The sequence below is a fragment of the Sinohyriopsis cumingii genome, chromosome 17 (genome assembly GCF_028554795.1).
Source record: "Sinohyriopsis cumingii isolate HCF-2022 chromosome 17, ASM2855479v2, whole genome shotgun sequence".
NCBI classification, from domain to species: Eukaryota; Metazoa; Mollusca; class Bivalvia; order Unionida; family Unionidae; genus Sinohyriopsis; species Sinohyriopsis cumingii.
Window position 1 is genome coordinate 104,689,833 of NC_142977.1, and position 27,018 is coordinate 104,716,850.

At 36.4% G+C, this 27,018-nt stretch overlaps 1 protein-coding gene across 1 annotated transcript in view; it reads left to right on the forward strand.

Annotated features, from left to right (window-relative positions):
* The window catches only part of LOC149779600 (uncharacterized), a 92,272-nt gene that overhangs the window by 21,754 nt on the left and 43,500 nt on the right, over nt 1-27,018 (forward strand). The window contains exons 4-11 of the mRNA XM_089938446.1: nt 1,001-1,089; nt 3,757-3,857; nt 7,511-7,585; nt 10,977-11,049; nt 12,945-13,002; nt 15,249-18,133; nt 19,480-19,584; nt 22,842-26,380. Coding sequence (XP_089794572.1) covers nt 1,001-1,089; nt 3,757-3,857; nt 7,511-7,585; nt 10,977-11,049; nt 12,945-13,002; nt 15,249-18,133; nt 19,480-19,584; nt 22,842-26,380 — 6,925 coding nt within the window. The remainder of the gene's footprint in view (nt 1-1,000; nt 1,090-3,756; nt 3,858-7,510; nt 7,586-10,976; nt 11,050-12,944; nt 13,003-15,248; nt 18,134-19,479; nt 19,585-22,841; nt 26,381-27,018) is intronic.

Sequence of the window (27,018 nt, forward strand, 5' to 3'; positions counted from 1 at the left end):
TGGAGTCTGCTCCTGGAGCTTTCCCACCAGACAGGAGCTCTGTGGCCTTATGAGTTTCCAGCACTTATTGTTGATCTCCACCTGGGGTAGATGGTTGATTGCTTCATCGTTGATGGAAGAGGGTCTGTTGAGGATATCGTCAAAGTGTTCCACCCAGCGATCCAGTATCTTCTCCTTCTCGGTTATGAGAGTGCTGCCATCGGAGCTCAAGAGTGGGGCTGTGCCTGATGTTACTGGGCCATAAACATCACGAAGAGCACTATAGAAATTCTTTATGTTGTGTCTATCGGCAAAGGACTGGATATCATCAGCCTTTCGGCTCAGGCATGTGTCCTGCATCTCGCGTAGTTTCTTCTGCACAGCTTGGCGGACTCTGCTGAAAGCATCTTTCTTTGCAACGGACTTGGGGTCAATGTTGTATGCACAATGGAGACGATGCTTCTCCTCTAGCAGGGACTGTATTTCTTCACAGTTCTCGTCAAACCAGTCTTGGTGCTATCGCGCAGTGACGCCAAGGGTTTCAGATGCAGTGCACATACGTTTCTAATGATGGCTACATGCATATACTTGCGAAAATCTAGAAGCATATGTGAATTAAGCTCTATATAGATAATTTTCTGGACTAAACATGAAAGAACCTTTTTGCACTTGCTTATGATATTCCTTTCATATGAGTATGCATATCTGTGATGATATTTGCTGCCTCAAGTTTCTGCATCATCTGGATCCTTAATAATTTGCTTTGGACACACAATTTTAAGAAATTGGGTGTGTACATGTTCCTCCACAAGTAAGAAAAAAGAAGGAAAAAAAAACATTGTTGGCAAGAATGGTAATCAGATGAAGACAAATTAAGCATTTTTTCATACTTGAAAGGTAGAGAAGACAGTATGCATAGAGGATGGAGATAACTCTGTCAATGAAGGGATAAATAAGTACAATACATCATTCTGACCTGTATGTAATATGGCATGATTTTACTTTTTGACAATTGTTTCAGGAGTCTGACAGAGAGGGTACAATTGGAAGAGATTGTGAATAATGTCCGAGGTCTTGTTGCTGCACTTCAGAAAGACACTGGAATCGTTTGTAAGCATGTAGATGAAATGTTTAAAATAAAAAAAGTTTCTATTACAACCACATGGTTTATTCCAGAACTGGAAGTCTGCAGGTGGGGTAGAAAATTCCTTGCTCATTTGAAATGGTGAATTTTCTAAATGTAAAAGTGATTTAACAAAGAAGTCAAAGTAGAGCTTTCAAATGTAACATGTGATTTCTATTCATTTGGTGGATGCTTTGACACAATTTCTGTACACCCACCTTTAGGCAGAGTGTATAATGTTATGATGTCCAGCTATATGGCCATCCATTTTGTTCTTATTTTGTTTCTGCACAATAACTAGATTTTTCCACCATCTACCATTACCCAACTTTTTAAATAGCTTGCATTTAAGAAAAGGAAAATGTCTATAAATTTCAATGGTCAGAATGTCAAATAGATTAAGATTAATTTGACTGAAAGAAGAAAATGGTTTTCACACAGTGACATTAGTTCTGCATCACAGACAAATTTTTGGATGGATTGCCTCTAGGGTAAAGATTAAGCCTAGTCATAAAATGTAACACACAACAGGAGAGATTTGTTTAAATATTTATTATATTAAATTATATACAAAACCTTGAGTAAACTTGGCCTTCTAGGGACAGCCTAGCTGCATGTGAATTTGAATTATGAGCAACAATGTCTATTACAATTGCTGTAGTTGCAGGATGTGGAATAGATGTGGTTGCCACAGTGATTGTCTTAAAACTATTGTTGTCGCTACTTCCCCTGAATGATCATTATGACATGGAATTTTCACCTAAAGACTTCTAATGGTGGCTACTTTGTTCTAAATGAAAATGGTGCCATGCTGAAGTCTAGTATGTCCACCACAGCAGTTAATTTGAAAATCCTGTTATTGCTGAAGAATATCAGAGATGGTTTCAACACTGGACAGTTAAAAGAAAGGTCTTGAATTCCTGGAAATTCTTTACACATAGCAGAGCATCATTTAATTCAAGGGACTCTTCTTTGTGGGAGACCTTGTGCTTTCTTGAGAGAAACTTGTATACATGTTAACATACAAGTGGCAATGGCCTGAGATGTCTGGTCTGTGGGGGGCCATGTGTATTCTAGAGACAAAACCCATATACAACTTGTGGTCACCTATGGCAGCTGCTCAATGCAGAATGTGAGAAGACTCAAGTAGCTGGCCATCTTGAGTGCTGGATGTGCTTACTTGTCTAAGGTGTAGTTATCTGTCTGAGGAACCGAATAGACAGTTACTGTGGATGCAGGAAGATAGGAGCACCAAGGGAACAGGAGTAAATTGTCCTGAAGTGCCCTGTTGAATTTAATGAAGATTTTCAATGCTCAAAAAATACACTGGTTATCTCAGGAGCATGAATTGTTTTGCCATCAGTGCATGTGCTGTTTTAGCAGCAATGTGACACTATTGGAAGTGGAAAATTTAGTATATTTTTGAAACATAAGATGTAATCAGTTATTGTTTGTACTGGTAGTATCTATTCTGTGTTGCATCATGAAATTACTAATCTTAATGCAGAAATGGAAATTTAGTTTTTCAGAAGCTGAATGCCATGATAGACAAGGCTGCTATGTTTACACATGTAAATGGTTTAGTTTTGTTTACAGTCTCTAAATGTTTGCCAAATTGGTAACTGTAAACAAACATGAACATGGCTGACAATGACACAGGAACTACCCATTCATATTTCCACATCTTGGCTAAAGAGGATCTTTTAGTAGGATTTTTCTAATAATTCTTCATTTTTAAGTGTAAATGATTTTCACATCAAATGTGGTAGTGCTAGGAAAAAGCCCACGTTAAAGAGATTTGGTTGTACCATACATTGATTTTCTGATGAAAGTTTTATTGTACATTTCACATACATTGAATTACTGACAGTGCTGACAACGTCTTAAAATTACATTATTTACATTTTGAATACCTTTGATAAGTAACATTTTATTTTAAAGTAACATTGAAACTTGGTATAGCCAGTTAGATGGACTAGCTAAATCTTCTGCCCATTTAGCACATTTGATGAGCAGACAAGATGTGGACAGTTTGGGAATGGTGATGGGACTGATGGAAAAACTTGATTTTAGGCACAATAACTGAGGCTCCTTGTTTTTGGCACAGTGGTTTGCTTTCTTAGAATGTCATCTGATGGTGTCATGTGACTGTCCATGAATATGTAGTTATTAGGTCGAGTTCATGGCAGGTCTCCGAAGACAATGTTTCTGTACAGTATGTTAAGGTCAAGGCTGCATACCCTATTAAAAGTCAAGGTTATTGAGACCTGGTGGCCAGTAATCTCCAGAGTTGATTATGCTCTGATGGTGTCTGCACTGAAAACTGTTAAACATGGGTGGACATATTATGTACCATTCATGTTACTCTTTGGGAATCCTGCAACTGTAGATCCTGGAAAGACCCTACAATGATAACTGAGGCCAAAAGTAGTATAGAGTTAAATCTTGTTGATTACTTATAAAATCATTCATAAAAAGTCTTCAAAACTTGTTATGGGAACAGTTCTAGTTTTCTTTTTGTTGAACTGCATGATATCCTTATAATGTCCATATTTGAAAGGTTTCTTTTACATAAGTGTCAGTACTAATTTTTATTATTTGCCTGCTAGGAACACATGTCTCCTATAATTTTACAACACCTGTATATTTACCAGACTCTCCACCACATGGTCCACAGAGCTTCATCGCCTGTACGCCAGAGCCATTGAAAGTACCCACCAGGGGTAGCAAGCGCAAAATCTCGCTTCCAGAAGAGGTATGCATAGAAAGATTGTGGATTGGATAATTGAATATTGGATATACTATAAACCTTCTCATTGCATCCCCCCCCCCCCGAATTTAGTTGACTCTAAATATCAGCAACAATTGGTTCAATTTAAATGTAGTCAAGACTTATTTTAGGTCTTACTGATTTGACAGGTTTAGCTGGAATGTCATGTTAGTCTGTAACAAACAAGAATCATCTTTTTTTAACAATAAGCATCTACATTTGTTCAGTCAATATAAATTTGTATTGCTTGCAACTGACAATTTGTACAATTTTGCTGTTTCATTGCATTATAGGAATTGTCGTGCAAAAGCCAATATCCAGAATAGCTTCCTGACAAATCAGTTCATGTTGTAAGTAGAAGCTGATGTTATGTGTATAGTGGCCAGTGTGTAGAGGGTTTCAGTTGACAGAGGTGCCAGTTTCTGAAAGTTTCATTGCATAAACAAATCAACTTATATTCTACAGTCAGATCACCACTGACATTTTTTTAAAAGTAAAACCAAAACAAGCTGCCACAAATGAACGGGCACTATATGGAGCTGTGTGCATTGAGCAAATATAAAGAAAATCAATAAAGAAAACAAAACATCAGTTCACACATTTAACTAAAATTTATATTTGGCAGGAGGAATGTTGTAAGAAAAATTTATATTAACCTAGTGCCATTTTTTATTTCGTGTACATTACAATCTCATAATTTTGATAATGCCAACATTTTCTCAAAATAAATATCTTAATTTGAGCAAACTGCAAGAAGTGGGGTGGGGGTAATTGTTTTTACTGTAATTTCCCTAGGTTGATATATGCAGTTCTCTATGGAGATACAGTGAGATTAATCACTTCACATATTTCTTCAGTGTTGAGACAAAAGGGCCAGTCTAACAACTTTCAGAAAGTGGGAATTGCCTAACTAGTTTGATTGGATTTAATTTGCTTGAATTGTGCTTCATTGTCCATTAAGCTGTAGATAGCAAAGCTGGAATCCTTCCTTTAAAAGAAGCTATCAGTCCCCCTTTGTGTGACCCAAAACTTGTTTTGACAAATATTAGTGATACATCAGGTTAATTCAAGAATAACAGCAACAGTGATATATCAGGTTCATTCAAGAATAAAAGCAACAGTCATACACCAGATTTATTCAAGAATGCAGTCATACACCAGATTTATTCAAGAATGACAGCAACAGTAATACATCAGGTTAATTCAAGAGTAACAGCAACAGTGATACATCAGGTTAATTAAAAAATAACAGCAACAGTGATACATCAGGTTAATTAAAAAATAACAGCAACAGTGATACATCAGGTTAAAAAATAACTGTTACAGTGATACATCAGGTTAATTCAAGAATAACAGCAACAGTGAAACATCAGGTCAGTTAAAAAATAACAGCAACAGTGATGCATCAGGTTAAAAAATAAATGCAACTGTTACAGTGATACATCAGGTTAATTCAAGAATAACAGCAACAGTGATGCATCAGTTTAAAAAATAACTCTTACAGTGATACATCAGGTTAATTCAAGAATAACAGCAACAGTGATGCATCAGGTTAAAAAATAACAGCAACTGTTACAGTGATACATCAGGTTAATTCAAGAATCAGTCACAAACACAAAACTTAGATAATGTCGTTAAGACTTATATTTACTATATAAAGCTTATCATAATTTAATTTAATTAATTTCATGAATGTTTGAAATAAGATTAGAATAAGACTATAAATACTGTGATCTTTAGACATTGGGTTTGGCATGTATGTAATAATTTTGTGTATTGAAGCAATATACATTTATTCTCTTCAGACTGTCTAAAGAGACCTCTCTCTGGCCTAGTGGTTAGAGCATCCAGCCCGGATGCGGGAGTAAGTGGGTTTGAACCCTGGCTGAGTCATACCAAAGACTTCTAAAAATGGTACTAACAGCTGCCTTGCTAGGCGCTCAGCATTAAGAGGTTAGTGTTAGGACTGGTTGGCCTGGTGTCAGGATACTATGACTGGGTGGGACATAATGATACATGTCTGCAGCATGATGCCCCATTACAAGACATCACTTTAAACTACCACACTGCAGACATCGTAGAGATATGACTGGAAAATTGTTAAAGCTACATTAAAAATCTAAATCACACACACACACTGTCAAAAGAAAAGGCATTCAACATGAAAATGATAAAACCAGATAATTAACATGAAAGACTTAAAGAAGAAATTTGGCACGATTGGCTGACATTGTTGGTAGAGATTATTTAATGCATAGTTATTTTGTGAAAGTTTGTTGTTCAATTTTTACAGGCATTTTTGGTCCCAGCTTTATAGTTATCCTAGTTGATGGTGACACTGTTGTACTTAAGTCCATGCTTACAGTTAGTGACACTGTTCTTAAATCCATGCTTACAGTCAGTTACACTTGTTATCCAGTCCATGCTTACAGTCAGTTTCACTGTTCTGATCAAGTCCATGCTTACAGTCAGTGACAGTTTTTAAGTCCATGCTTAGTCATTGACACTGTTTTTGTCAAGTCCATACTTACAGTCAGTGTCGCAGTTCTTAAGTCCATGCTTACAGTCAGTGACACCGTTGTTACCAAGTCCATGCTTACAGTCAGTGACATTGTTCTTAAGTCCATGCTTACTGTCAGTGACACTGTTGTTTTCAAGTCCATGCTTAGTCATTGACACTTGTTTTCATGTCAATGCATACAGTCAGTGACACTGTTAAGTCCATGCTGAGTCAGTGACACTGTTATTAAGTCCATGCTTTACAGTCAGTGACATTTTTTAAGTCCATGCTTAGTCATTGACACTGTTGTTGTCAAGTCCATGCTTACATTGTCACTGTTCTTAAGTCCATGCTTACAGTCATTGACACTGTTCTTAAGTCCATGTTTTATAGTCATTGACACTGTTCTTAAGTCCATGCTTTACAGTCAGTCTCTTTATTCTTTTATTCAGAAACATTTATCAGCTGAATTTCATTCAAGATATGTTTATAACTTTGTTGTTGTTGTTGTTGTTATAGGGTTTAACGCCATTTTTCAGCACAAGATAGGCTATACATGGCGGCCAGTATTAATGGTGGAGGAAGAACCGGGAAAACCCCGGAAAGAACCACCGACCCACGAGAAGCTACCGGCAAGCTTTCTCACATATCTACATTTGCCGAGCCTTGGACTCGAACCCACGCAGACAGAGGTGAGATGGCAGTGATCCGTGACGGACAGCGCTTTAGACCACTCGGCCACTCGGGGCCCTTATAACTTTGTAACTGTACCACCAGCAGTAGAAAGAAACTTGCTCAGAAGGTACTGACATTGTCAGTGTAAACAGCAAATGCCTTGCTTTTGTTGTCAGCCTTTGGAAGTTTTATTGGTCTTCTTTCTACAACATGGAAAGGATGCTTTTCAATATAACTGGTTTTTCCTTGTGGTACAAGTCAGCTTTCTCTATGGCAGCTCAAGGAACAAGTACTATATATTTATTAACATTAGAGTACAGAACAAGTAAGAATAAACGTCATCCATCAAAAGTTTGCTCTCAACTAGGCTGATATTCACATGCATCATTAGTGAAATTTTTGACATTACTACTTATGTTTACAATTACAGATGTCCTTACATTGACTATTTTGTCTTTTTCAGCTACCCTCCAGGAGAAACCTTGCTCATGTGCAAGAATGCATTAATATTCGGACAGAGAACCAAGAGATTGATATGGTGGGTCAAGAAAAATGGATATTATAGTTTTGCAAATGTCTTTTTATATTAAGTCTTCTCTTGAGATTGGCAGTGATATGCTGCTTAAAAGATGCTGGCAACACAGTCTGAATCACTTGTAAAACAATGCTGGCAACACAGTTTGAATCACTTGTAAAACAATGCTGGCAACACAGTTTGAATCACTTGTAAAACAATGCTGGCAATATAGTTTGAATCACTTGTAAAACAATGCTGGCAATACAGTTTGAATCACTTGTAAAACAATGCTGGTAACACAGTTTGAATCACTTGTAAAACAATGCTGGCAACTAAGTCTTAATCATTCATGAAACGATGATGGCAACACAGAATCACTTGTAAACAATGCTGGCAGCACAGTTTGAATCACTTGTAAAACAATGCTGGCAACACAGTTTGAATCACTTGTAAAACAGTGCTTGCCACATTTGAATCACTCATAAAAAGATGCTGGCAACACAGTCCAAATCATTTATAAAAATGCTGGCAGTTTGAATCACTTTTAGAAAGATGCTGGCAACAGTCAGAATCACTCATGAAAATATACTGGCAACACAGTTTGAATCACTTGTAAAAAGATGCTGGCAGCACAGTGTGAATTACTCGTTAAAAAGATGGTTTTGGAGACTACAGAGTACATGATAAACTCAGCTAACTGCCATGGATGGAAGTTTTAAAACGGACCATGCCATCCATTATGTACAACTGCTGAAGTACCCGAGAATCAGCAGGTTTCATCACTTTTCTGTCATGCAGGATGGCATATATTGCAGGTCTTTGATTAAAATGTTGCTCACATATCTTGAAGGTGGAGTTTCATCCCGTAAAGCAGTTTATCAAGAGTTAATGTTCAGGTATTCCAATTTGCTTCTGTTTAAGGTGTTATTCATGGGTTGTATGGTGGACTTTAGGTATGAGTTGAATGTTCAGGTATGCCAATTTGCTTCTGTTTAAGGTGTTATTCATGGGTTGTATAGTGGACTTTAGGTGTGAGTTGAATGTTCAGGTATGCCAGTTTGCTTCTGTTTAAGGTGTTATTCATGGGTTGTATAGTGGACTTTAGGTATGAGTTGAATGTTCAGGTATGCCAATTTGCTTCTGTTTAAGGTGTTATTCATGGGTTGTATAGTGGAGTTTAGGTATGAGTTGAATGTTCAGGTATGCCAATTTGCTTCTGTTTAAAGTGTTTTTCGTGGGTTGTATAGTGGAGTTTAGGTATGAGTTGAATGTTCAGGTATGCCAATTTGCTTCTGTTTTAGGTGCTGTTCATGGGTTGTATAGTGGACTTCAGGTACGAGTTGAATGTTTTATTGCTGCCCATGTTATATGTGCAATTGCAGCAACTTTGTGGAAGGTTCCCCTTATACCCATATAGATAGTTGGTTTGTATGAATGAAACATCCGACATGCACAAAAGTTGGAAGATTCTCTGCACAAGTGATCAGTTTTGAAGAATTGTCTATAACTAATGTTGTTGCTTCCTTGTAAGGGATACCAAAATCATTGATAATTTTCTTCATAGCTTTAACAATGTTTACAACCATATGGCATTCAGTTGTGTGTCTTTGTGCATAGATACATTTACTGAAAACCTGGCATCATCTGTCTAGTGTGAAGTATGAGTTATGTATCTCTGTGTTGCTATGCTTGTCCAGTGATCACAGGTCAGGAATATTTCTGTCAGGGTGTTTAGAATGGGCATCATGTAGTTGATCACATATAGTTGATTTGCACTGGACCATGTACAAGCAGAAATTTTAAAATGTTGCCCCTCAATATTGAAAGGTTTTCATACTGATCTTTTTTTCTCTTGATGTGAAACATACTCATTTGATTCATCCTCTTTTGTTCAAGGTGATAATAATGTTGCAAGTTCTGTGATGTTGTTGCATATTTTCCTTGCAGTGTGCATAGATTTGAACCTCTCATACCCAACCATTTATTAAATATTGTCTCAGAGGTTCAGTTTAAAAGTTTTATTTTTATTCACTAAAATCTTCTTTTTTTACTTTCTAGAAGTTTTGTTATTTAATGTTGTTTTAAAAAATGGCATTTGCAAATGACTAAGTCTAACATGTATTGGTTTAAGGGTGCTTATCCATAAAGGGGTTATAACAACTTCCAAGCCAGTTTCAGGCACTGCCATTACATTCCAATCATCTTCAACCACTGAGGTTGCTTCCCCATAAATGGATTATAGCAACTTCCAAGCCAATCTTTTAGGGCACTGCCATTACATTCCTGTCATCTTGAACCATAAAGGTTGCTTACCCATAAAGGGGTTATAGCAGTTTCCTAGTCATTCTTTCAGGGCACTGTCATTTACTCTTTGATCATCATCAACAATTAAGGGTGAATCAGAGGCCCACTGTTCAGATGAACAAAAAGTGAAAATGAATAATCTGAAATCGTTTAACTTAGAATGGAAAATAATGTAAGCCAGTATATGGGTCAGTGGCATAAGTACAGTTTATTGTGCATAATCCAGATCTAATGGGGAGGGGTTGATGGATTTTGTCTGAATAATTAATTGTTTTGGTAACTGATCAGTTAATACAGTGTAGTTAGGAGACACGTCATTCATCTGTTTAATAGTACAATCCAGAGATGTGAGATCTGTCTAATGTAAGTTTTGCTGTGCTCTTTGCAATGCATTATTAAGTACGAGTCATTGTGTATGAAGGAACATTTAATAGGATTATTGATTTATAATCTATAAGTGTCAATGCCTGAAGTTCAGGAATGTTAACAATAATGAATTTAGTATGCTCAGATACAAAAGTAATGTGTTAGAAACCGAAGCAACATCTCACAAAATATGTGAGCATGCTACCTGAATGACAAACAGCAGAGTCTGTCATTATACGTTTCTAAGCTGGGAATACTGTGAAAACATCTTTGAATTTTGTCACGAAATATGGAATTTTTCTTCTGTTCAGGTACCTGTTTCATTGGGTTTTTATGGTTTAGTCGTTTTATGGCACAGCAATTCAAGTAGGTTGTTTAGTGTTGTGGCAGTTGAAGTAAAGTGCCTTGCCCGAAGACACTCCACGGTAGACAATCTTGACTGATCCATTGGTAGGATTTTGACCTGCACTGAGTCACCAGAGCACCTGCAGCCATTGATTACCTCTTTTGATGCCAAGGAGACAGTATTTGGCTTATTTGACGTCCTCATGCCTGCAGAAGGATTCATTAATTGGCATTAAAAAATGCTTTTGTAACTTTGCTTGTAATCACATGCAATCAAGAAATCATCTTTGCCTGTTCACAAGTCTTATTTAAAAAGTATTAGCCCAGTGAAATATTTTTTCACTTGACTGAAAACAAGATAGGAGAATTATCTAATCTATATGTAATTTCATTTCAGACAATGTCCTGGCCGAGAAATGTACGAATGAGCAAGAGAAGAAGGTCTGAAGATGGGAAGATTTGTAATGATGGTGTGTACTCAGCAGTAGTCACTGACAGTAGGGTATTGTCTTGGGAAGATTTGTAATGATGGTGTGTACTCAGCAGTAATCACTGACAGTAGGGTATTGTCATGGGAATATTTGTAATGATGGTGTGTACTCAGCAGTAATCACTGACAGTAGGGTATTGTCATCGACATTGTATTCATTTTCTTTCATTATTTTATCATAAAATCTTTGAATGTCATGACTTGGCTGCTTTCATATTAGCTTATAAAACCATTAAAGAATTTGAAACTTTTCATGGAAAAATGTGCATCCATAATCAGAATTGTTTAATATATTTTCAAAATGTCACCAAAGTTGAAAATTTTCCAAAGTTTTAACTATATTTGTGTTAGATAGTAGAAACAATGTGTGTGTCTGAATCTATTTTGCCAAGGTATTTTAAACAGTTGATGCAGCAGTGATGACAAGGTCACAGTCATGAAGATTTGATTTTAATGTTTTGGTTAAAAAGTGTTTTGTTTCATTTGTTTCATTTTCCTAAACCCAGTCACATTTGCAAAGCTGATGAACATTAAAAGAAAATAATGTGACCATGCATATATTGGAAAATTATCAGTTTTGGATAACATAAGCAGCAGAATTTTTAATGGAACATATAAGAAATTTCTGCAATATGATGTAATTTCTATATTTTCTTTTGCAAATTAAGATTTCTTTTTACAAGTGATGAATCATATTGGTTCACTCATATCATGCACAGATCTCCTAAAGATAGTCTCTTAAATTAGAATTTTCTCAACATAATTGCCATAGCTGTAGAGGAATATGCATGGACTGTGATCTTTAAGTATTGGACTTAGTAAGTTCACACACAATTTTCTATGATAGTTAAAACTTTTGAATTAAAATTCACATTAGCTATTTCAGAGCTAAAATCATGAGTCACTTGAAGCATAAGTTGATGAAGCAATGGTGCATTGATGATGAGTTACATGAATATGTGTTTTTTAAAAACTATTCTTTGTTTTCTTTTCTAGATGAAACTGGTCTATTCTTACAAAAATTTAAAACTTACACTGATAGAAAGGTCTTGATTTTGTTGCAGAATTGAAGATAAAAATAACAGATTAGAGGAAACAGTGTTGCACCTTGGTTGTGATGTTCAGGGAAGATTTTATCCCTATAATTATATTTTTTGTGGTTAAATTTAAGGGCACACTGGCAGTTTGGGGTGGGAGAATGTCCCCTGATTAGACTATACTGAGAATTGTAGAATCTAGTCTCTTGCTACTTGGGACAAACCAACCAATTACCATTATGTATTTTGGCTACCTGCAGATCAGAAGAAATCTAACCCTGAATACACATGACTAATTTATAACTTTTCTGTACATTTTTTAAACATTGGGGTTTTTAACACTCTTGATAAATAAAACCATTCTTTTCCTGTGTATATGTTTTTGAAAATCACATTTTTGCATGCCATGCTTGCCCATACCTAGAGTCCATTCTTTACTGCATGCTAAAAACAACATGGTCAGGAGGGAATATGCTGATCTGGAAGAGGATGGTACTGGAAGAAAAAAAATTTGTGTATAAATCTTGAAAACAAATTGGGACTTATTGTTCTGAAAACTTGCACTTTCTTGGGACTAAACTCGTGTTATCAGGCACTTGTCAGCAGAAACATGAAAATGTCTCAGGCACTGGGCAATCTAATTTGCATAGCCCTGCACTACGTTTGTTTGTCCTTATGACTGATGGGTGTTTAAGAATGTATCTTTTCTTTAATCAAACAAAAAGTATTAACCTGTATTTACATTACTGTTTAGTGTCCTTTTGTACAAATTTTAATAAACAATTTTTGAGGCCCGATGAATATAGATTAAGTGGAGTAAGTGTTCTTGTTCTTTCAGACCTGTCTATATTGGGTGATGGTCAAGCATGTTCTTCATTGAATCGACTGCCTGAATAGTAAGTTAATAATGTGAATAACACACACACACACACACGTGCCCTTTCCATAAGAAAAGCACTTTTGTTATATAGGATATATTGACTTATATTTTGTACTTTGCTCACTTAAGTTTATATTCCATTTAAGGCACTAGCTGTAGGCTTATGAAATAAGGTAAAAACATAATTATACACCAATATACTAAAATAGATCACTGACTTAAGTCATCAATTGCTGTAAACTTCAATTTATTTTAAAATAAATTACCTATATTTATACAGTATCAGACATCGATTATTTTGTTTTCCGTTGTAATTTTGTACAAGTTAAAATAAAAATATACAAATTGAAATCACCGAGCCACTCATGATGTGGAGTGAAAAATATTTAAAATTAAATAAACTGTATCAGCATATAAGCTCTACTGGTCATAGACTTGAAACCTTTTGCCTGTCCATCTGTGTGTGTGTGTTATTGCTACTTGGAAGTCTGCCATGAAACTTTACACACATTTTCATCCCAAGGCCTAGTTACTACTAAATGAAATATGGCAGTCACTGTAGCCATCTTGAAAATCCTATCTCTACTCGGACCTGAATGGATGGATGGTCATATCAAAATGGAGTTTACACTGAAAGACTCATTATGATGTCTGTTGGTCCTAAATGAAAAGGTGCCAATCTGACATCCAGTATGGTCATATTGAAAATTTTGTTATCACTTCTTCAAGATGGATAGTCATATTGACATTGTGTTTGTACCGACACACTTCTTATTGATAATGAGTTGATCCCAGATAAAAATGGTGCTGATCTGTCATAACAGTATGGCAGATATCTTGAGAATCATGTTAGTGTTACTCATCCTAAATGGAATGTCATATAAACATCGGATTTTCATCAGAATACTTATGGTGTCTGGTTAGTTCTACATGAAAATGATGCAGATCTGAAGTTCATTGTGGCCATCTTGAAGTTCTTGTGATAGTACACTTTCTCTATGGATGGCCATGTTGAAATGGGATTTTCAACCGAAGACTTTTATGTTATCTAATAGGTCCTAAATGAAAATGGTGCCATTCTTACATCCAATATGGCTGCCATGACAACCATCTTAAAAATCTTATCACTACTCCACCTGAATGGATGGTCATATTAACATGGGGTTTTCACCAGCAGATTTCTTACACTGTTGGTCCTACATGATAATGTACTGTTCTGATATTCAACATGGCTGACACTGTGACCAATTTGGAAATCTTTTTATTGCTCAAGAATGTCAAAGATGGCCTCAACCCTCAGCTGTTAAAAAGAAGAACGGTTTATCTTGGATTCCTGGGGGAAAAAATGTGGCCAGTAAAGCATGAGCCCCTTCGTCAGACTCTTGTTTTATTGAGTAATAGTAATTTTACATTTACTGACAGACAGCAAGGAAAGATTGTGTGATGAAACAGCATTCCTTGTTTGTCTTCCTCTGGCAAACCTTGTGAACATACACTGGTTTTGTGTAATCATATCCCCTGCACCTTTAAAATTTGGAGAGCTATATTGTATAGCAGTTACTTGCTGACTATATATTGCCATGATTGAGACTTGGTTTCCTACATGTGTAAGTACCAGTTGTTACCCATACAAGGTAAGTGGTTTCCTCCAGGTTCTTTGGTTCTTTGCTTCTCAGTCCATCTTTCACCTGCATTGGGCCTTATAATCTCAACCTTTTTGTGCAAGAAACTCGATCTCAAATAACCAAAATTAAGTACTATATTTAGAGTACACTTAAATAAAATTTAGCATGGCTATTGGTACTTCAAAGTTAAGAAGGTCTGAAAGTTTTAAGATTCTGACTTCATTCTAATAAGAGTTTCCAAAAATTGAAGTTTTCAGACCTTTGGCTTTTGCTTGAGTTTTACACCCAGTAAGTATTGGGAATATGAATCATGAAGCTGTTAAGATCATTATGTGTCAGTTGTTAAAACTTAAAAAGATTATAAATTAATTAGTGAACGATAGTTATGCATGTGAAGATTTGAGGATGATTTTACCGGCGCAATTTTTTTTATACCAGCTATGGTGTAGAAACATTAAATAATATGTAGTTGTCCATGGCACCCCATCACAGGGAGATATTGTGGCATTAAAATTTAGTGAACATTTGCAAGAGTTTATTGTGGATTTTACTTTTGAAAAAGTTTTACCATTAACCAGTCAGAAATTACTTTACGTACTCTGGTCTTTTTGAATTAAGTTTGAATTTCAAATTTCAGTAAGGCAGAGGAATGTCTTCCTAGGCGACCAAACAGATTCACAAGGAGTAAGGACAAGAAGAAAGCTAATATGAAATTGGAGAGCCAGAATGAAAATCATGTAAATAAGGTGCTAAAGGCAGGTAATCAAACAATGTTTCTGTCTGCTATAGAAAGAATAGATACAGCTTCAAGAAAAAGTGTCGAAGATGGACCTGAGCTAGGTTCCAGTTCTCAGAGTGAATTGTTGAAGTATATCGAAACTGGTATTTGTGGAGGCCATACTGAGAGTCAAAGCACAGGGGACAACCATGTAACCACTCAAGAAACCAGTTTGCAGGAGCATGAGTTTCATGAAAGCACAGTAGTGAATGATGTAGTGTCAGTTACAGAAAACTTGAGTGATAATGAAAGGTTTGACATTGAAGTGATACCTAATCTGAAACCCAGTACAGACTTGAGGGAGACAAGAGCAAATTGTAAATTTCATAAAGTTAAATGCACTGAAGATGGTATTGAAGCAACGGAATTCAGCCAAACAGAAAGTCAAGTTCAGGTTACAGATAGTGAGAGCAGTGGGCAACATTCACTGTTCAAAACTCCAGTCTTGACTGTTCCAAACTTTACCAATGCAGAAGTTCCATTGCCTGTGCAATCTTGTCGAACTGAATTGATTGATTATAATGAAGAACATGACCCAGTAACTGAGGCTATCCTGTGTGCTACACCAAATGACAACAATGACTGGCACAAAGTTGACCCAATTATAGATGAGCACAGCAAAGTTGCAAAAACTTACAGTAGGAAGAACAGAGGTCAAAGTTTACACTCAAGCAAAGTTACTGATTGGTTGAAATCCTTACCCGGAGAGACCAGTGAAACGAAGGCACCAGAATCGATTGATTTGATTGAAGATAAACCAACAACAATGATGACTATGAGAAATAGGAAAGGAAAGAAAGAGGATAAGCTTCGAGGCAAAATCCGACTTTTATCAAGGGATGTGAAGGAAGACATAGAACATATGTTTGGATTTGACGATCTTGCAAGTAACCCAAGTCAGATGAAACAAGAAACTGCTGGAGATGAAAGTAGAAGTAAGGCAATAAAGATTACAAACCTGTCAGAAGAGGGAAATGTATGCAGAACTTCAGGAAATATTTTTGAAAATATGAACATTGCATTTCATAAACTTGTACATCACAGTTCAGAAATGGTAAAACTATATGTGAAAGATAAAGAAAATAAAAATAACAAACAAATTAGTAGCAACATAACATCAGACTCAGAGCCATTTACTGAAGATAAACCTGAGAACACTAGACTACCAGCTGCACCTGATAAAACTGAGAACACTAAAGCACAAGCCATATCGGATAAAATGGTAAATACTGGATCATCAGCAACGCCAACAATGACAGTGAACACACAAAGTGTACCAGTCCTGCCTGATCATATAGATGACATTAGGAAAACTATCACATTGGAAGAAATAGAGGTCATGGAAAATATGAAACCAGTTGTACACAGTGGAACAGTGAATACTGCAAGAGCAGTTACACTTGATGAAAAATTGAACACTAGCAGTACGAAATTGAATTGTGGTTCTGGCAGTGGATGGACTGTTGAATTGACTAAAGAACAAAGAATACAGTTAGAGGAGCCAAAACGACCACTTCCTTTGCGAAGGAGGAGAATATTTAAAGTGATGGGGAGGTCTTTTCAACCGGACAACAATGATGCACAAGCCTTACCAAAACAGTTGCCATCAAATGAAACACACAAACTTGATCCAGTTTGTACTGTTGATTCAGCTGTGAATGCTGTTGAGCAGAACTCTGATCCTTATGAGTTCAAGGCAAGCCCAAAGGCAACGAAGAAACAGAAATGTAAGAAGGAAAGGGGAATTAAAAACCGAGAGAAACAATCAAATAAGCTGAAAAATCCAATGGAACTAATGATTAAAACAGTTAGTGTGAGAAATAACATGGAAAGAAGTCAGAAAAGGAATCCAGATCTGGAAGTGATGATCATACAGGAGACACCTGACTTGAGATTCATGTTAGAAAAGAAAATTCCTGAAGATGATAGTTCAGATAACCAGGTCAAGGACAGAGGAGGACAAACAGATTCTAACAGAAATGTTTTTCCCACTGACTTGCAAAAATGTACTCAGAAAAAGAAAACTTCACCTAAAATTGCTGCTGCAATGAAATCAAAGGAAGAAATGCAGAAACTGGTCAACAAAATTAGTGAAGCTGAAGAGTATGACCTTCTGACCTGTACACAAGATGCAGTCCACAGCTTGGAGTGTCAGCAGAGTAGCCACAGCACTACTCCAAATGTTGCCATGGAAACACAAGATGTAGAATCTATTATATCAGTGAGCTGCGTGAAAAGAGTCCGATTTATGGAGCCTTTTGATAATGATACAGTTAGAGTTCAAGGTCAGAGGTCACAGGTTGAGCATGGTCAGCAGGTACCAAAAGGAATTGTGAAAAATAAGAAAAATGCAAAAGAACCTAACAGTAACAATGTATATAAAGACTACACAGATGCAAGTGTTGAGAAGATAAGACAAATTATGGATGAAATTCCTTGTCCAGAAGATCCATTTGAAGGTGTACATCTTGATGATGCAATTGAGAACTTTGGTTGTAACAGTGATGAGAAAATATCCCTCCCACAGCAAAGCTGTGATTTTGGAAAAATTTCAGTGCCAGAAAAAAATTGTACAGATAGTGGAGATTCCACTACGAAAGATCGCCAACACTGTGGAAAATCGCCTGTACCAGAAAAGAATCTCTATGGTGGAAGATTTTACATGCAGGAGGAAAAGGCAGAATTTAAAAATCCCATGTGGACACCTACTTATGCAAGGAGAAAGACAGAGGAGGACAAAGATGGTAATGATTAAATTTTTGTTCCAGATCGATTTAAATTGATTCAACAAAAATGAGACATGGGCATTAATGTTTTTTTACACTCCTGATTCTGTAATTGACAAGAGGTTATATTTAGTTTAATATTTTGTATGAGTTCATATCTCACTAGTATTACATCTAAAGTTAAGGAACAGTCTGCTCTAGATTTAAACATTCAATTTTGCATGTCTATCTCTTTCTACATTGAAGTCGTATTGGACTGGCCTCCATAAAGTGTACAGTCTGTTTTGGTTGAAACTTCTTATTTCTTTTGGGAGTGTGGTTAAATTGGGTATCCCTACCAACTTTGGCTCCCAGTATTCCTAGAGTATATGAAGGAAGAAGGGAAGAAGACAATGACCTTTTCTCACCAAGATTGGCAGTGAAGGGAACGAAAGAGCAAATATTAAATATTGGTCATACAAAAAAAATAACATTGAGAAGATCATGAGGTAACAGGAGTCATTTTTGGCCAAGGGATACTCCTAAGATTCCTGCAGAGAGTACACCTCTGGATCCACCTTCCAGTTTTTTTTAAAGAATCACCTCAGTCTCATCCCTGCAGCATATACCCTGATCTGTCATTGCTTTATACACTGGCAGACCTGGGTCTCTGTTCTTGCAGTTTTATGCGATTGATACACAGGTAAACCTTAGTACAAACGTTTGGTTTATCTGCAAAGGCTATTATTATGCTTAGTTAACAATTGCGTTGTTTATGTTTACCTGTTTTTCTTTCCTTTATTCATTGCCTGGCAGCATGAGAGTGCAGTGTTTAATCTAGAAGTGGAAAATGAGGGTACCAATGATCCAACCAAGTTAAAAAGTGACCAGGTCAAAAAGTGGGTTCATTTAGAAGAAGACAATAAAACAGGAGTAATAAATATTCTTGTTACTTGCTTATTCATGAAATTCAAACATATATTATCACTGGCACATGAGTCATGGATTAATTTCCAGCATTATAGCAAATATCGTCATAACTCAAAATATAGATAGTTTGACAGGCAAGCATTGACCTTCAGATTTAATGTGAGTAGCTTTGTCGTAAATAGGTTGTAGCTTTGTCATAAATAGGATGTAGCTTTGTCATAAATAGGTTCATTAGCACAGACTGGTTACCATGATATTAAGGGAGTTGTGTTCTGCAATAAAAATAGTTAACTTATAATGCATTGAAGACCTGTTTGTTGTATTATGTGAAATTCCTGTTACCACAGAATGAGCAAATTTTTCAAATTGGCTTTCATTCTGTTTCTGTTGAATGAGCATGTATTTGGGCCACATTGCCAGGAAATATTGTATCCGTCATACCTTTGTCTTTATAGTTGAGAAAGAAGGCAGTGACATTGACGATGTTGATGCAGATAGCAGCACTACAGATGATTTGGAGATCCATCCTCAGGAAATTGACTTTGAAGAGCCAGACATTGGTATGTCATGTCTTTATTATTGCATGTATCTGTGAACTTGCCTATTATCAGACCTTCCGGCCCTTAAGATGTTACAATAAATGCTTGCTGAAACAACCCTTACATTACAGACTTAGGAAACAGTAGACAAAATTACAAAAATGCAACCATTGTGGTCAGATCTGGATATTGGCTTTTTAAGGCTTGTTCCAGATCCAGGTTTTCATATTAGGCTCAGATGAGTGTGTCAAGGAAGCAGACTAACCTTGATGGGGTTGCCATTCACGCTTCAGTCTGACTATGTTTATGCATTATGCAAAATGCTGTTGTGATTGAATTCGTTTACATTATTGCATTGTCTGTAAATATAACCGAAACACACTGAAAGCAGCATCTTAGAAAGTCCAGTAGGCAAAGACTATTCAGATACCTGGCCGTGCTTGGAAAAAAAGCAGAAAAGGTGGTATCTACTTTTATTGGAAATCACATATTAATTAGAGTATTGCTAATTGCAAGAGAGATGATTACTCCTGCCATGTGAATAAAAACAAACATGACACAGAGTTGAGAGATCTAGCAAAAAATCATTAACTCTATGATAACTCTGCCTCCAGCCATCAAGTTCACTCTGTGACTGGGCCCATAGACCCCCCCCCAAAAAAAAATAAAAGATGCTTTCCAAATGGGGATATTGATTTGGGCCTGGCTTGCCTCCTCAGGTTAAAACCATATAATTCCAGCAGCTTAAGGTCCGCATGCTCATTTGATTTCGGCAGCTTCCTTTGGTCTATTAAAGGAAGAATCAGTGTCTCCAGTAGCATTGGAAGCTGTAGTGAAAATATGGGTTTCATGCACTCTCCTTGTCAATACTGATCTTGGCGTAGCTTCACCCCTGCATAGATGCAGCATTGGTAATGTCTGAATTCTGGAGGACTACAGCAAGAACCTTGTAAGGGCTACACTGCTTGAGGCAAAGACAATCTTCAGAAGTCTCATCTCGTTTGAAGCATCACAGTTGTGGGGTTTGAGGAAACCAGGGCCTCCGCTAGGCTTCGCATTTGGTAACAAATGCGAAAGAATTTTGAAAGTGGCGCTATTTTTTACTGACTGTCAAAAGTTGCTGGCGACAGTTTTTGTCAATTTTTATTTTTTTTTATCGATATAAGCAACTCTGGCCACTTAATACCTGTTCTCAGTATCTGCAGCAGTCAGTGGATCATGTCAGTAGATGATGAATACGACGTGATTTGAACATGATTGCAACTAACTGAGAAGCAATTAAATGTAATTATTAGAAAATAAGGAATGACCACAGGATGTATTCTATTGTTCAGCAGGTTGGCAAAAAGATTTGGTGTCATTTGTGTGTGTTGTTAATTTATGTTTATTGCAAACTGAGTGTAAGACGCAGTTGGGACTGCATAGTGTTTTAGGGATTATTTACTTAGATAATATGTTTTTGTGGTCAGAACTTAACTGAGTAACACAGGATGCCACTACAATGATCCCAGTCATCGACTGTAAAGGGCCCAATTCACTTAAATTCAAGCACAAAGAATATGGCTAATCTAGCTCTGAAAAACAAAGATTTATATCCTGCTACCAGGTTAATTGTAGCCCCAGTTTCTATTGATGGGCCCAGTATTTTGAGTTTTGAGAATTTAAATATTTGAGAATTTTGGTTTCAGGAAGGCATTTAAGAAATTGGGGAAAAAATGAGGCAGATATTGATGAAGTGTCAGTGACATTGTTCATAAAGACTTAGCAGTATTTTGTATTATCAGTCATAAAGAAACATTCTTATTCATTCTTGCTTTTCATATGCTATACATTGAACTTCACGTGTATATAATGGTATTGTTATATTTATTAATAATTATTCTTGTTCTTTGAAATGTAATAAAAACATGTAAAAACTGTTTTTTTTTGTCATGTTGATATAGATTAAAGATAGGGCCAGTATAATATTATGCATTTATTCTAAGTCCCTGCATTATGGCATAAAATGGCTCCTTTGGCTGAAAAGTGGCTCCAAATTTTTAAATTTGGTGAATTTCATGGCGCAAAGATAAATATTTCCAAAGGAGGCCCTGGGAAACAGCAACAAAGGTTGTCAGAAATAACTCCAGGCCTAACAAAACCAGCTAAGAAGCATGTTCACCCTGATTATGGGACCTTTTTCCATGTTCTCCAACATCCTTTGAAATTCTCTTCTGAAAGACCTATCCCTCAGTGGTGACACATCTTATCCCCAACCAAGAGAAGTTGGATCTTGTTCCTTATTGGATATGTGGTGATGCATTCAACTGTTCTACCAAAAATACTAGTAGAGCAATTGAGACGGGGGACTCAGATTTGACCTAAGTGGAAATAACTGCAGAAAAATATTGAACATAATTAATGTTTGTGTGCAAAATAGATATCCTAGATCCTTTTGAAACATGGTCATTTCCTTGCCCACTGTCTGTTATCAATAGATACATACATAGCCATAGCCTTATTCCAAATCTTATTTCACTGTTTGAGGAATTATGCATATATATCTAACACTGAAATATTTAACACTCAGAATTTCAATAACATGAAATCTCAGCTACCATTTTACACAAATTAAACCACATTTTATGAGTATGTATATGTTAAATTCGAGCCCTGGCCTTGATGATGCTTCAGGTGAGCATCAATTTAATTAATCAATCTCAAGTCAAGTCAGGTTAGTTCCCTGATTCAGTTTTTAAATGCTGGCATTTTTATTTCACGTTGGTAGTGGTTGCCACATCTAGAGAGAGATAAGTTTAATGCCAGCTTTGAATCAAAATAAGAAATCTGTCAATTTTCACAGTGACAACAAAACTTTCTTGTTCCAGATGTCAAGCTATGTGATTTCCTCAGCTCTGACATTAATCTTTTTCATGCTTCATCACGAATGGGAAAGGCACTCTTGTCCATATGTTTGTCTATATATCCTGTGAAAAGTTTTGCATTTAGACTATTGGTATAGCATTGGTGAGCTATTCCAATTAAATCTTCATTTTATAGGGTGGGTAATGCTGCTTTTTCTTCTTAACAGTGATACCCACAGTTGAAAAGAATTAAAACCATACAGAAGAAAAGGTTCAGAAACCACTCCTACCCAAAAACTTTCCCTCGTCCCCAGTAGATTTAAATGGAATAGCCCTGAACACACTTTTATTTTTTCCTTTTTAATTAAAAATTTGCTGACTCTTGATTCAGTTTCCTGCTTGTTCCAGTTATAGGAATGTTTCTCTTTTTTTCAGCCATCCAGACAGAGGAGATGAAATTGAAACTTGCGGAATCCCAGAAGTCGTTCTTTTCCCAGAACTCTGTAAATTTAATAGAAACCAACAAGGATGTGGTGCTTGTTGAAGAAACTCCATCCTTTGTAATGAAGACAGATACTCTGGAAGAAGAAACTATGAGCTTCAGAACATCAGATCCCAGCTTGACACAAACACCAGAATGTCAGATCATCACTGAAGATAATATGAAAGAAATGGGTAACAATGCAGCTCCCAGTCTAACAACAGCAGAATCATTGGATATTTTGGAAAAAGCAGTTAATGGTCTGATACAGAAGGCAATACTAGATCCAAATAATGCAGACAGAGAAGGAAACATCAATGAGCCTTGCAACACAACATCGCAACCATTTCATGAAATTGGTGACCTTGAAGAATCAGACAGACAGAGCACACAAGAGAGCTTGTCAATTTTGGCTCCTTTTGACAAAGAAGGTACGAAAATTCAGATTATAGCTGACATGGGAAATGAAAAGAATAATAATACGGAAAATGAAGATGGAATGATTCAGAAACCAAGATTACAAAGCAAAAGGAAATGCTTCTCTCTTGAGATCAGTCCAGCAAAAGTAATTTCTTCCAAATTTATAAAGACAATAGAAGAGGCAGAATCTGAGTGTAAAGACAGTGTCAAAAGGAAAACAAAAAGAGGAAGGTTGGGCAGGACAAAAGGCAAGGAAGGTAATTTTAGTGAACAATCAGACTCCAGCTCTGCTGTATTAGTTCTTGAAACTCAGTCTGAAAATGGTGACAGGGCACAGAAACAGTGGGTTCATCAGCCCATTGAAAACCAGGAATGTGTGCCAGAGACAGTATTAGATTCATTAGGAACTGGGACATTCCAGGAATCCTTGGAAGGAGGTACCTTGCAGAATCCATCCAGAAAGGAGAAATTTAAGGGTTTTGCAAGGGGAGAGAATTCATCACAATCAGAGACAGTACTGGAGTCATTGTGTCAAGACAGTTCTCTAGATATGAATAAAACTATTGAAAAATATAAGAAGAACATAAATAATTCTGTGGGTTCATCTGCCAGGGTTGACAGTGAGTTTTGTCTGGTTTTAAATCCTGTTCCAGTATTAGAAACAAAAATTTTGGATTCATACACAGGGTCATATGACAGAATTGGTAGTCTTGAGCATACATCAGATGAGGAAATAAAATACAAAAGTTTGAAAAATATCAAAGTAGGTAAAAACACAATGAACACTTTTGATGGGAAAAATAATGTGAACAAGTTTTCTGGGATTTCTTTAGAGACTTTTACAGACTTAGAGTTGATAGACACTCAGATCTCACATGTGGTTGAGTCTTCGAGAGATAAAACAAAATCAGATGCTCAAAATTTCAAAGGCGCACAAAATCCTTTGAATTCTTTTGGGATAAGTCAGGTTGAGGAGGCCATAGAAAGGGAACAAAGTGCCTATTCACCAGAAGACATATTTCAGATGGATTCAGAAGTGCCAACATTGGTGGGAAGCCCCAAGCAGTTGGAGCTGGATGATGTACCAAACCGATATTTTACTTTAGGAAATGAAAAATATCCCAGGGATTCTCATTCGCACACTTCAAAGTCTGCTGTGGAGAAAAATGAATCTAAAAGCACACTTGAAGAGCTCAGTGAATTAGATTTTGGTGCAAACTCATTACATCCTGTTCCTAGAAGTTCAGCTGTGAATAGTAGATCGTCAGTCTCACCAATGCGTTTGTCTAGAAAATCTTCACAGGGTCATACCACAGAGAAGAATCAGGGAACTGGAACTCCCAAGCAGGTTCCAGTAGAGAAAACAAAATTCAAGTCAAAAACAACTCCACCAAAATCCTCTCCGGATGCAAGATCTCTGAGATCTTGCATAGAAAAACAAACTCCATCTAGCACTTCAGAATCTTTGCTGCCATGTAGTAAAGAAGAACTACATGATTCTTCTGCTCCAATACCACACAGACTACATGACAATTTTCATCAATCCACCATCCATGGAGGAAAAGAAAAAATGTTGACTCCTCCATTGTCTGCCAAGAATTTGAGCATTGACTCAGACTTGGATTCAGATTCGAGTCAGGAGCTCAGAAAGAGAAGAAAAAGTGGAATTAGAGGTGTGAGAGGATTCTCAAGTAAAAAGTGTAAGCAAGGCATCTCAGAAAGTTCTTATGGTACTCTTTCGCTTATTACCAAAGGTTTATGTGAAAGCTCTCCAGCTGCTCTTTGCAGGTTTGAGTCAAAACCTGAAAAAGTCTCTCATTTGCCTACAGTATCAAAGGTAGAAGCTGGCAGTATTATTAATCTAGGTTGTGAGTATGAGAACACAGGGAAGACATCAGCCCTGAGAACTTTAACAAACGCATCTTGTAAATATCAAAATGCCATAAACACAGTCGATGCTTATAAAGAAGATATGGTATCAAAAAAGAGGATGAATAATGATGAGAGAACTTCCCCTCCATTTGTTCAGAAATCACCTCACGTGTATCAGCAGACTCCAGAAAATAAATATTTTCTGCATGGACAGTCTGAAATAGATCATAAGACAAAAAGCTGGTCTTGGAAGAGGAAACCATCACTGAATAAATTCAAAGAAAATTCTGAGATGACTTGTATGCTATTGAATGATGTAGAATTAAAGTCACATATTGTGGATGCTGATGTGGATCCATCTGAGATAACTGACAAACTACATGGAGTATATAACAAGCCAATGAACCATATTGAACATCAAGATAACCAGTTGAATCTGAAATCATTTGATGAACCGCTCTGTCCGGATGTTCAGCCACTTGATGTGGATAATGAACTACCTGACATGAAAGCAGATTTCGACATGGAGGCTAGTGAGGCACAGCAAAGAAATGAACTATATGCGTCAGTGGTGGAGCCACCTACTGTTGATAGGCAGTCAAATTATATAAATGTGGATCAGCATGAACTGGATAACGACTCACAGAATGTCAAGAAGAATTCACAAACTATCAAGGAGGATGTACATGTGGATGTCACTGTCCCAGACTCATATCCTGCCAGCGGGTCATTCCAGGTACAAAGTCAGACACTGAGTATGATAAAGTCAAGGGAGACCCTTGATTTGGATGATTTAAAAAATGAAGGTATGTATGAAATGACTGACAATAGTGGTGAAACCATTCAGAGAGGTGGCATGAAGAAGACAGTTGATGATCAAATAACCAAAGTGCATACTAGTGAAGTGCCAGTTAATAACTATCTGCAAAATAATTATGGAGATTATAATGACAAGGTTGGAAAGAATGTAACGGTTGAGAATGATAATCAAAGTTCTGATGACGGGGAGGATGTTGATACAATTCCAAATTTTGAATTTCAAGATGAACTGTCAGAAGAACAACTTAATCTTGGTGAGGAAGACGATCGTGGTGATATGGCAGCATGTGAGAATATTGTTTCTATTCGTCATGGATTTGAGACCAGTTCACCCATTCCCAAGATAACTGGAGCCAAAGTAATAGAAATCAATGGATCTTATGTAAGTTCAACATAATAAATCAAATTAGATCTTTTATCTGTCTTCTTAGATAGTTATTGTTTTTCAGTGTTTATTCCATTAGTCAAAAATGTTCTAGCTATATTTTTTATTATTTGTAAATGAACAATTGGTTATTGTATTTCTTTGTTTATTCCATTAGTCACAAATGTTGTAGCTATATTTTTAATTATTTGTAAATGAGTAATTGGTTTGTTTTACATAAGAACTAATAGAAAAATGCTTTCATGTCTGATGGATAAGAAAAGAAAATAATTGGGTGAATGATAACGGATTCTCTTCATACTTTTTGGAGAAAAAAATTAAGATACTAGTTTGCTTTATCTACACTTAACAGGATGCACAATCATTGTACTTGTTACCAGAATAAGGCAATTAGCTTCTTAAACAAATCGGATTTAGCTGTGCATAAGACAGATTTTATCATAGACATTTTGGTCTCGTGTACATTACAAGCACATTGATAAGCATCCTTGTCAACACAATCATTAAGATTTTATGTGAACTTTTTAAACAAATCTATTGATATGGAGGGTACATTATAACAAGTTTTCCAGGCAAGACATGCCACACACTCAGATATAAGACTCATCCATCCCCAAACAGTGTTGATCCATATA